The 12,093-nt window shown below is 46.0% G+C and overlaps 1 protein-coding gene across 3 annotated transcripts in view; it reads right to left on the bottom strand.

Annotated features, from left to right (window-relative positions):
- Positions 1–2,897: 2,897 nt before the first annotated feature.
- Positions 2,898–12,093, bottom strand: part of HYDIN (HYDIN axonemal central pair apparatus protein) — a 291,357-nt gene continuing 282,161 nt past the window's right edge. For 2 of the 3 annotated variants that reach the window (XM_036012178.1, XM_036012179.1), the window contains exons 82-84: positions 6,623–6,853; positions 6,027–6,251; positions 2,898–4,513 (exon numbers count right to left, since the gene is read on the bottom strand). In XM_036012178.1, coding sequence (XP_035868071.1) covers positions 4,031–4,513; positions 6,027–6,251; positions 6,623–6,853 — 939 coding nt within the window. In that variant the 3' untranslated portion in view covers positions 2,898–4,030. The remainder of the gene's footprint in view (positions 4,514–6,026; positions 6,252–6,622; positions 6,854–12,093) is intronic. The other variant, XM_036012180.1, reaches the window with a different exon arrangement.

The following is a 12,093-nucleotide window of genomic DNA, read 5'->3' as shown; positions in this document are numbered from 1 at the left end:
TACCTGTCCACCACCTAAAGTCTCCTGTGCCAAGGGTGGCTGTCACCCCACCATCTGGGACTCGGAGTGCGTTTACAATGATCTGATTCCTGGAAGGACTAGGTTACAGACAGCAGAAGCCCTGTCTGTTGGGGGAGGGTCCCCAGATGGAGCCACTATAAGGCAGCCTCTCCAAGTGCTGTGAGTGTCACGCTAAAGGGTGGAACAGAAATTGAAGCTATGCTATGTGGAAATTTTTTAAAAGCACTTTATGGACCCAGTGTGGCTAAAGATGCAGGAACAGGGAGAGGCATCCGAGTTCCTTATCGTAACCTACAGTGAACAGGAACTTAGCACATGGGCTAGACCACAGGAGAGCCCAGTGAGTATTCAATGTGAACATAACATGAGGTGGTACCTTTCTCCGAGTGAAAGGTACACCTGTAAAGCTTGTAACCATCTTGAGAATGGAGTATTATCCTCAATCCGTAGATTAGAATCTATGGGACACAAGTGAGGGGCCATGGTAGGCAGAATTCTAAGATGGCTCCCAAGACTCCCACTACTTTGTGTACATGCCCTGTGTAATCTCTTCCCCTTGGGTGTGGCCCAGATTTGTAAGTATAGTGGGCTGTCACGCTAACAATTATTATATTATGTTCTGTAGCAGAAGGTATTTTACAGATGTAATTAAGGTCCCTAATCAGCTGACTTCGAGTTGATTAAAAGGAGAATTATCCAGGGTGGGTCTGACCTAATCAGGTGAGGCCTTAAAAGAAGTTAGAAGAGATTTAAAGTGAGAGAGAGAGTCTCTTTGTGGCCTTGAAGGGTAAACAGTAATGACAGTGAACTTCCTGTAATGGGCCATGTGGTAAGGACCTTAGGGTGGTCTGTAGTTGCTAACAGTAATCCCCTGTTGTCAGTTGTCAAGAAAATGGGGACTTCAGTTATATGACTACAAATAAATGAATGTTGTCAGCATACTGGGGGAGCTGGGAAGTGAGTGTTTCCCTAGTTGAACCTCCAGATGAGGATGCAGCTGGCCGGCATCTTGATTTCTGTCTGGGAACCCTAAGCCAGGAACCAATTGAGTCCATCCCTGACCTATGGAAACTGAGATAAGAAATGGTGTTGCTTTAAGATGCTTCGTTTGTGGCAATCTGTTGTGCGGCCATTGAAAACAAATACAGGAGCTAAGCCAACCTCAGTAAGTCATGGAGGAATCATGTCTAGAGAAATCTGTGAAAATGTTCTTTTTTTTACTAGTGAGTTTTCACAACTTTTAAAACCTTTGCCAATAAAGTCCAATGAATGAAGATTCATCTGCAGAGAAAATGTATCACTTAATGGTTTCCATCTCTTACCCTGATATCAAGTAGCAATAATGAGGACATTTCCAAATGTCTTGTAAGGTTTATGTCTTTAAGATTTTGATGGCTGATACAAAACAATGAAAAAATCAAATCAGTGGGAATGGTTTGGATCTATTTCTCCAGTGTGTACTCATTTCCACTGGACCCATAGCTAATATAATATCTCATCTCTTTCTTTTGCTGCTTTGACTTTTTCTTAAAGGTGAACCAAATTCCCCCAGGGTCATAATGTGATATAGTTTTTAATAATTGAAACAGTAAGGAAATGCTTTTTTACCAAAAGGAATTCTTTTCTCCTGAGATCACATGGTGGACTAGGTTGCTAAGAAACCAGTTTCTTACTCAAGCCCCCAGAAATGCTTTGTCCTACCTTTAGTTCAGAAGTTCCTGGAAAGAAGTGGTTTCTTTTCTCTATTTTAGAAAATGTCAACTAAATGAGGTTATTTATGCATAATTACACTGGCAGGGGTTCTAAGAATAAAGCCCGGCGTCCACCATTGCCTTCTCTATGCACTCACTTCTCTTCTGACTTGGGGGCCAGCCCTGCCCAGGCCCGCCATACTCAGACGCTTCCAGACTAGTGGATAACCGATGCTCCCGGTTGCACACTGGCCACCGTCCACAGATGTAACTCATTTGCATCTGTGTGATGCCTGGTTGTTGTTACACCACTTACAGATATTGTAGCAAGAGGGTGCTGGTGACACTGCAAGAAATTGTACCCAAATCTTGAACTGTGCAAAGCAGTTTCTCCAACAGCAATGTAATTTTGGTGGAGTTTCAGGGCAAACATGAGAGTATAAGAGGTTTGGGAAGTCCCATGCTCGGGATTTCTTGAGGTCTGGCAGGTCCTCATGACGTCACAATATCATCACCTACAACCTGAGGCATGTCTCCCCCAAAGAAGTGGTTGCACTTCAGATGTCACTCTCACCAGGGCCTCTGTTCTCATCATATTCTGTGCACAGTGCTCCGTGCTGGTGTGGCACCTGGTGGCCCCGATGTTTTCTCCACCCCCCCTCCCCCAATGAGGAGTCTCCTGGTCTGCTTTGCTGAGTATGTATTCTCTCGACTAGCTTCTGTCAGAATGCTAGTTTTCACCAAGCCTTTCCTCTGCCCCCTGTTGAGCTACTTCGCCATTCCAAACTTGCCAGTATGAAATGATTTTGTTATTGTCTTTTTGAGGCCAAGGGAGCATGAGAACAAGCCCAAGGGAAGAGATGTATGTACCCATCTCAAATCGTCCGGCAGAGTCTGGAGTTGGGCTCTTGGTCCCAGGGAGAACGGACGGCTTCCTTGCTCTGGGCCTGCAAGGCTTTGGGCTCTAGACTCAATGGCTTGGGGAGAGCTGGAGCAGACCAAGGTAGGGGAGTCACCCCTGGCCACCTGAAGGCACCATTTTGCCTGCGTGACTCTGGCAAGTGGCCAGTTTCTGTAGCAGCCGGTGTCTGGGATTGTGGGGGGTGGGGAGGAGGCGGAGGCAGAGGAACCCTCAGGCCTGGGAGTGTGCGCATGCCCTGAAGCGAATCCACGCTGAGGCCACTCTTTTTCTTTCCAGTTTTAGGGGCATTGAAGAGTTTATCAATTGGTCCAAAAAGGAAAGCCAGTCGTTTATCATCTTTATTTCAACACTGTAGGCCCCAGGGGAAGAGGGGGATGGCCTCACTCCTCCTTGGAGGTGGAGCCTCTGTAGGGTTCTCCCTGGGAAGAAAGGCACTTAGAAGACACCCTCTACCTGCTTACAAAGGGCTGCAGCTTAGCCATATCGAATTGCGGTGGGGTCCTTCCCTGGAAGTGGACAGATGCCTGACTCAGTTGCAGCACTGACGGCCAGGTGGGTCTTTTGATCCCTAGTGCTGGTTCTCAACTCTGCTGTACAGACTGAAAAATCAAAACAAAACAGATGCCCTAGTCCTCTCAACCTCCAGATCAATTAGAGCAGATTTTGGGCAGGGGGTCTGGACCAGCGTCAGGCGATTCTGATGTGCCGATGGGTGGAGAATCCCCGCTCTCCAGGCTGACTGCTGTGCACAGGGCTGGGGATGGGGGACTGGGGACTCAATTAGCGTTTTCCCAGGGCCCAGCCTTCAGCCAGAGCCTGCTGTGGGGAGCAGGTGTGGGATTCAGCGGTGGAGGGAGCACCCGGCCCCTGGCCCTGCAGTGAGTGCCTGTATCTGTTAGTTGCTTTGAAAATAGTGACTTCTTCAGCTTTTATGTGAAAGCAGAATAAAATCCCCCCTATCAAAATTGAGTCACATCTAGGGGCTCTTTAAGCTGTCATGGATTTTTAAAAAGAAACTGCGTCATGTGTCGTGCCCTGCTAAGTGCTGTTCGACCAGAGGTCACGAGTGCGACGCCTGTGTCGTCGTGTTCAAATGGGGGTTATTTACACAGTGCTTGAGCTTTGGGGGCGTGTTAAGAAACCAAATCAGAGACTTGCCCTTGCAAAGAAAAATATAGCTTTGTTTTGTATAGCTATCACATTTAATATGGAATATGTTTATCATGCATATAATTTGGAACACATTTGATATGGAAATAAGTGCCCCTGTAATTGAAGAGGGAAAACAGTACCTTTAGAATTCTGATTGTTTTCTCTGTTCACCGAGCCAGCACAGTACATAGACATTAAGGCTGAGGGGAGGGCTCTTTCTTGGTGCAGCTGGCTCTGGTTACCACTAAGGGGTGATCCCCTTCAGATAATAAACCCATTTAATTCTTGTTTCTCTGCCCTCACCGGGAGGGCACACCACAATCAGCTTGCTGGTGATGGGTGTTTTGCTGCCCGACGGGTTTCCGTCGAAGTAGACTGTGATGTTGTTGATCTTCTTGGGCCGCACCGTGTCTACGGCCCGGATGGAGAAGGCCGGGTTCTCCACGATGAAGGAGAAGGTGACCGTTTGGTAGAACACATTCTTGAAGGGGATGACTATGTTGTATCCGGCTCGGATCAGGAAGGGACCTTGTGGCTTGGGGGGCAGGGCCATTCCGAAGAGGGGGATGGTATACTCCCCGCCTGCCAGTGACGAGAGGCTCAGGATGCCCTTGGTCTCGCCCAGGTGGCTGGGCTCAAAGTAGACCTCCACACTGACCTCCGTGCCTCCCTGAGCCCCCGGGGCCGCACTAACGACCTTCTCCGTGTGGAAGTCGAGACAGTCGGTCTGAAAAGGGAATACATACATTCGGCTCACGTGGGATCCTGAAGGTTATAGCAGAAGCTCAGGTGCATCCCCCGCCCCTCCACTCTCAGCCGGGCAGGTTAGAAAAAAGCCATGTCCTTATCACTCTCCTGAAGAGAGGTGCCGCTGACTGTTATCCCCATTTTACTACAAAGAAACCGAGCCCAAGAGACATCAGATGACTTGCCCGAAGACAGAGGGCTGGACTGTGCGGCGCGGCAGTCACTGGTGCTGCTCCCCACACCCAGCCCTTCTTTCCTCCAGGCACATATAAGACTGAACATTCTAGATCCTCATGGGTGGGTGTGGCTGCTTCTGGACTGTTAGTTGCGAGAAGTGACAGGTGTCACTTCCACACCAGAGCATCCAGTCACCAGGGCAAGTCCCTGCGGGGTCTTCCCACCCCTCCGGTACTCTGACTGGGAAAAGGTGAGATGGTGGTTGCCCCTCAGCCTGGATCCCTGAGTGGCTGTGATGCGCAGAGTCCCCTGCTGAGCTTCACTGGATTCAGTGCAAACGAGACACAAACCTTTGTGCTTTTAAGCCACGGAGGTATCGAGGCTCTTTGTTACTGCAGTGTAACCTAACTTTTCCTGACTGACCTGTGTGATCAGGAGCCTGTGCCTCTGACTGTAGCCCGACATTAACCGGGCACACGGCCACGCAGGCTGCACTTCCTAGCTCCCCTTATGGCTACGTGTGGTCCTGTGCAGTTTCGGTCAATGCAGCGTGAGAGGACTGTGTTTCTGCAGCCAGCCCTTCTCCCTGGTAGCTGGCTAGCATGTGGGTGTCGTGGGAAGTGGTCTTGGTCCATGTGGGCCAAAGCGACTCTCTCCAGCGGGAAGAGCGTCAGGACAGGCATCTGCGGGCCGGATGTCATGGGGCTACCATTCCAGCCCAGACTGCTTAGGCCCACAGTTGTTTGAGAAAGGAATAAACTTCTATTTTGTTGTCATTTTGGGTTTTTGTTTCAGTAGTTAAACCTATATTCCAACTTATATAATAGGTAACATATATGGAGTATTTTCTATGCATTAGGCTCTATGAAAATGGTTTTATGCACATATTTTAAAATCCTCATGGCAATCCTGTGAGGCCAGGGTATTGTCACCCTTTGTAGGTAAGCTTAGAAAGCTTCAGTAAATTAGTCACACAAAGAGTACATGGTGGAGCCAGGATTCAAATCCAGGTCTGCTGGCTTGCACGCCTATATGCATGACCATGAAGCTCCACTGTCTCCCTTTACTGATTACTGAACACGCAGTGGGAAGCAAAACCCCACCCCTGCACCCAGCTTGTTAAGATAGAAAGTCTTTAAGGAAGAACTCAGGCCTTGTACTACGTACTTCTCACTGGGAGTTTCCAGGCTAGATAAAGCCCCCAATGGTCCTGAGTTTCATATTTCTGCACCCCCTATGTCCTCCTCCCATTATTTTTGAGGTCGGACTTCTGGGAAGGGAGGGGCAGGGCACGCAGGTGGGGTGGGGCCGCTCACCCTGCAGTAGTATTCTGTCTTCTGCCGGGTGTAATTGATGATCTTGGCAAAGAGGTTCTGGCCGCTGCCAAGAACAGCCTGGAAGTGGATGGGCTTTTCAGGCAGTGCTGGCGTAGCCTTCAAGTTGAGCTCATACTGGTAGTAACCCAAGTCACTGTTGTGCAGAACTAGTCTCCCGAAGGTTTCTCCAGCTCGCAGGGGCTGGAATTCAAAGGAGAATGTGCCCTGCAAGGGGACACAGAGGCCTCATGTGATGCTGAAGGTCCCCCTGATCCCCTGCCACCCTGTGACCTCAGAGCAGATTGGACGCAGAAATGGCGCTTCAGCAGCGAATGCTCCCACTGATCCTGAACCCAGGGAACCTCTGTCCAAGCTGGCCCACTTCTCCTCCCCTGTACCCTAGCTTCCCCTGTTCTAGGTATTTCTAGAGCTGGAATCTCTCTGAATCTAAAAGTAGGTACTGGGTCCTCTCCGGAAGCACATCAGAGACCACTGCTGGGGCTGGCCCCGCCTCCGGGATGCGCACCACGGATCTGGAGCCCCAAGGGCAGAGCCTCTGGCACAGCTGTCGGGGCCCCTGGCAGCCAGTCCCGTACCTCAGAGTTGGCAGGCACCACAAACTGGGAGGGCAGGTTGATGTCGGGCACCCTGCATTCCACGGCGAAGGTCACCGAGTAGGGCAGGGGGTTCTCCACCTTGACTGAGGACGAGGTGCTCTGCCGCACGGGGCTCACCATCTCGATGGTTCTGATGACGCCTGAGGGGATGACCCTGAAACTCACCATGTAGTATAAGAACTCGCTGGTCACCTCATTTTTGAAGATCACCTGAGTTCATGGGAGGGTGGGAGGAAACAGGGCAGAGAAGAGGGGTTAGCTGGGTCCCTGTCTCCCTGAGCCATGCCTGGCACATTGGAGCAGGGTCCCAGGCTGACACTCGGAATCCCTGCCAGCGCGCCTTTTTCTTAGAGGGTCTCGCAGGCTCTTCCCCGCTGAGAGTTACGTAGCCTGGGTTTGCTGGGGAGAGGCCAGAACAGCCCCGTCTAGTGCTGCCCGTGCAGGTTGCCCCGTGGGGAGCCGACTGGCCCTGGAGAACAAGCAAGACCTCGAGAGGTTGATGTCGTAGTGGGTTTCACTCCCATTCCTGTTGTTGCTGGAATACCTTGATGATGATGATGATGATGATGATGATGATAGCATCTAACACTGTATGATTACTGTGTGCCAGGCACCTATGTTATAGTCACACAATTTGTAAGTGACGTTATTGTTCCCTCACTGTTTTTTTTTAAGGATGAGGAAAATGAGGCTTAGCAATATTAAGTACCTTGACTTAATGTTGAGATGCGTCAGAACCAGGATTTGAACCCGGGTTGGACTGATTCCAGCGCTCACATTTGGAACTGCAGTGTATTATTGTCCCTTCACCCCTGCGGCTGACTTGTTATTGGCAAAGTGCTCACCTGTTTGAGTTCTCTTCCCAGATGACTGATGATGTTGAGCATTTTCTCAGATGCTTATCGGTCATTCACATATCTACTTTGTGAAACAGAGTCTGTTCTAGTGTTTTGCCCTTTTTAATACTTTTGGTTGTTTATCTTATTATTAGGGGGTAACAGTTCCTAACATACCTGGCTTTTTGCTTTCAACCTCTTTCTGTCTTTAGATTTAGGGTGCTTCCTCCTTTGTCTTTTCATTGGGATGTCTTTTATACTTAAAATAATTATTTACATGTTTGGGTTGAAGTCTGACCTCATGCTATTTTTTTTATGTCGGTCTCATTTTGTCATTTGTCTGTTGCTACTTTCCTGCATTCTGTTGGATCAATGTGTAATTTTTTGGAATGTATTTCCTTTAATGGCTTCTTAGCTATATAGCAGATTTTTAGTGGTTACAGTAGAGCTGATAACATGAAGTTTTAACTTGTCCAAATTTAGAGTATTTTATTACTTCCTACTTTACAACTGACTCTTCATGCTTCCTGCCTCACACTTCCCAGCTCACAGATGTGATAACCTTACTGAAGTATAATCGCATGCACCTATCCATCCATCTTTTACATTTTTGTCTTTGTATCTTTTACTTCTATGGATATAAGAGCATCCACTTTACAGTGTTGTATTTTTGATAAACTATTAGTTGTGTTTTAAATAAAATTATGAGAAGAGAAACATTTTAATATTTATCTACTTATTTACCATTTTTAGTGCTTTTCTTTCCTTCCAGCAGACCCAAGTCTCCATCTGGTATCATTTCCCTTCAGACTGAACAACACCTATTTGCATTCTAATAATGCTGATGCATTCAGTGCTGCCAGGCTGCCGGCAACGAATTCTCCCGTGTTCTTTTATCTGAAAATGCCTGTGTCACCCTCGGTTTTAAAGGATATTGTCAGTGAGTAGAGAATTTTAAATTGATATTTTGTTTCTCTCAGTACTTTGCAGATGGATCCCATTATTTCTGAGGAGAAGGCAGTGCTTCTTTTTATTTTTGTCCCCTGTATGTCATAGATCCTTTAAATCTGGTTGTTGGAAGCCTTTCTTTTTATCTGTGGTTTTCAACAGTTTTATTACGATGTGCACAAGGTATGGTTTTCTTTGTATTTTTCCTGCTTGAGGTTTGCCAAGTTTCTTGGATCTATAAGTCATTAAACTAAAATCAAATCAGGGAAATTTCAGCCATTATTTTTTCAAATAATTTTCCATCCCATTCTCACTTTCTTCTCTGCTGGCTTACATTACTGGTGTATTAGACCATTTTATATTTTCTTAAAGGTTCCGGGGGCTCTGGTCGTTTTTCCTCAATCTTCTTTCTCTCTGTCCTTCAGACTGGAAATGTTCTATTGATTTGTTTCAAGTTCCGTGAATCTTCTCAGGTCTCTAATCAGCTGTTAAGCACATCCAATGAATTTTTCATTTCAGTTTGCTGTACTTTTCAGTTCTAAAATATCCACTTGGTTCTATTTATAGTTTATATTTCTCTGCTGAGATTCCTTATCTGTCCACTCATTGAGACCATCTTTTATTTAATTATTTACAACATTTTCTTTTAGTTCTTGAACATGTTTATGTTAGCTTCTTTGAAGCCTTGCCTGCTAAATCCAATATCTGGTCCATCTTTGAGTCCGTTTCCCTTGACTGCTATCTCCTGGGCTTGGGTCACAGTTTCCGGCTTCTCCGCAAGTGTAGTAATTTTTGTCTGTGTACTGGACACTGTTGATGATCATTATAGGGATTCTGGATTCTGTTATCTTCCTTATAAGAGTATTGAATTTATTCTAGGAGACAGTTCAATCACTAACACCTTAAACTTGTGTAGATTTGGTTTTATACTTTGTTAGAGCAGATATGTGGAAAACCCAAGGTGTTCCTAAAAACCTTCCAACGTGGTGGGATTCAATCTCCAAATTTTGTCTTCCTTGTTGATCTTGTACGTGCCTAGTTTTAGGCTTTCCCAGGCTGGTCCGCAGAAGGTCTTATACTAAAGGCATGGTCCTTCTTGTGGCCTTTCTCGTGTTTCAGCTGGGTTTCCAGGGTCATTGAGGGGGTGTTAATACAGCCCCTGCACTGGGCCAGACCTCCAGTGTTCCCCAGCACCAGTCAGTGTCGTGTGCCTTTATTCCTTCTCACCCACGTAGCAGCTGCTCTCTGGTAAACCTCATGTAGTCTCGCCCTCTGCACGTGCAGTCCAACTTCAGCCACGGACGCCGAGCAGACACCCCATGCAGACTTTCATCTTCCCACTTGCTCCATGTCCCGCTGCGTCCTCTCTGGTGCCTCACCCTGTAGAGACCAGCTATTTCAGCTGCTCCGCACTCTGACTTCTGCCCCCTCAGTTCACTGGGGCTGCTGCACTTCGCTGAGACTCAGGTGCACTGCACTGAGGTCAGGAAATTGTCTCTGGGCAGAGAGCCAGGGCAGTCACGGGGACTCATCTCATAAATCTCCTTCTTTCTGATGAATTGCGGTATTGTTCTGCCTGTCCTCCAATGACTCAGAAGGCTTGCCTCGGATATTTTGTCCAGTTTTATGGTTTTTTCGTAGTGTGAGGACTAGTTACTCCATCATAACCAAAAGTGCTTTTGCTTTTTAAAAACTTTTTTGTTGTTACTGTTAATTTTAATCCGTATTATTGTAAAGAGAGTTTGTGACCTGGGTTCATTGTCATTTTTACACAGATGTCTTTATGCTTCCATTTTAATACATATACAGTGTCTGGCAGACGTAACGCCATGAGTGTGGTTGGTAGGGTGTGTGAATGTCTCGCACGAGATGGACAGCAATTGGAACATTTCACCTAAAATGTCCTATGGTGTGCTGGAGTGTGACACTGTTATGTTACAGAATTACATGTTTATGATTTTGCAATAAAAGATTTGGTGTAGGTTAGCAGCTCATAAAAAGGGGGTGCTATTTATGCTTATTAAAGGCATGGTCCTTCTTGTGGCCTTTCTCGTGTTTCAGCTGGGTTTCCAGGGTCATTGAGGGGGTGTTAATACAGCCCCTGTATTTATCTTCCTGTTCACATCTGCAGTTTGTGAGTATCTCTCTTCTCTCCCTGCCCTTCTCTGTGAACAGGAAATAGTTCCCCATTTGCTTCCAACAGAATGAGAACATATTTTTCATTGCCTTATCTTATTCCTACCCTTGCTATTTCCTATCCTGAGGTCACAAGAAGTATTTCAGATTGTTTCTCAACAATTATTTGAAATTACCTATCAATTTAGTTTAGATTCATTGTTCAATGTATCCTTGTACTTTCCTCTTCGATTCATTTACTTATTTTAAAATGTTTGTTAATTTAAGGTTTTAATTTTGTAGAGATTGTGTACATGGGTGGGTTACTTGAGTCCTTGAGTGTTTAAAAATGTGTTTGTTTTGCCCTCATGATAGTTTTGAGCTCTAGGTTAAAACTATTCTAAGTAGTTTGAATAGCTTCCTCCACGGCTCCTTGTATTCAGTGTTGCCTTGAGAAATCTGATGTTACTGTGGTTACTATTTCCTTTTCATTTTTCTAGAATAAGTTAGGACTTTCTCTTTTTATCCAAGTCCTCTGAAATTTTGTTCTCATGTATTTAGATGCGAGCCTTTCTTTCATTTAACCTGTTTGGCGATTTGGTGGGTCCTTTCAACTAGAAGGCTCTCTTTCTCCAATAGCCTTGGAAATTTTTATCCAATTATTGTTGTAGGGTATTTTCTTCCTTCTATTATCTTGTTTTTCTGTTTCAAGAGCTCCTCTTAGGTGGATATTACAACTTCTTGACATATATTATGTCTCATATTTCCTATCATTTAAAAAAAGACTCTATTGAAATATAATTCACATTCCATACAATCCACCCATTTAAATGGTACAATTTAATAACTTGGAGTATATTCACAAAACACTTATCTCATTTGTAATTACACAGTCATAATCCTATTATTTGATTTAGAGCATTTTCATTTCCCCAGAAAGAAGCCCCACATCCATTAACAGCCATTCCTCATCTCCTCCTCACGCCCCCCACGCCCGGGTCTGTCACTGATCTACTTTCTGTTTCTAAATACGTGCCTGTTCCGGACTCTTCATGGACATGAAATCGTAGGTATGTGGTCATTTGTGAGTGGCTTTGTTCACTTGGCATGTTTGTTTTCAAGGCTTGCCCATGTGTTCCACGAATCAGCACTTCACCTCCACTTCGTTACTGCCAGGTAACCTCCCACTGTGTTTATCCATTCATCCGTTGATGGACATTTTGGTCGTTTCCATGTTTGGCTTTTATACCTAATGCTGCTATGAACATTTATGCACGGGTTTTTGTGCGGACACATGTTTTCATTTATCTTGTGCATGTACCTAGGAATGAAACGGCTGACCTGTACGGTAAGTCCATGTTTAGGCATTGGAAGAACTGCCAGCCTGTTTCCCAGGTGGCTGCGGTATTATCCTCTCACATCGATGGACCCAGTTTCTCCACACCCTCTCCAACCTCTGCTTCTATTTCCTTTCATCTTGCCAGTTCTTCGTGCTCATGTGCTGAAGTCTGGTGATAGTCCTCAGCTCTTCTGAGAAGTAACCTCTTCCTC

This window comes from Phyllostomus discolor, chromosome 12 (genome assembly GCF_004126475.2).
Source record: "Phyllostomus discolor isolate MPI-MPIP mPhyDis1 chromosome 12, mPhyDis1.pri.v3, whole genome shotgun sequence".
NCBI lineage: Eukaryota > Metazoa > Chordata > Mammalia > Chiroptera > Phyllostomidae > Phyllostomus > Phyllostomus discolor.
This window is presented reverse-complemented; position numbering and strand designations above follow the sequence as displayed.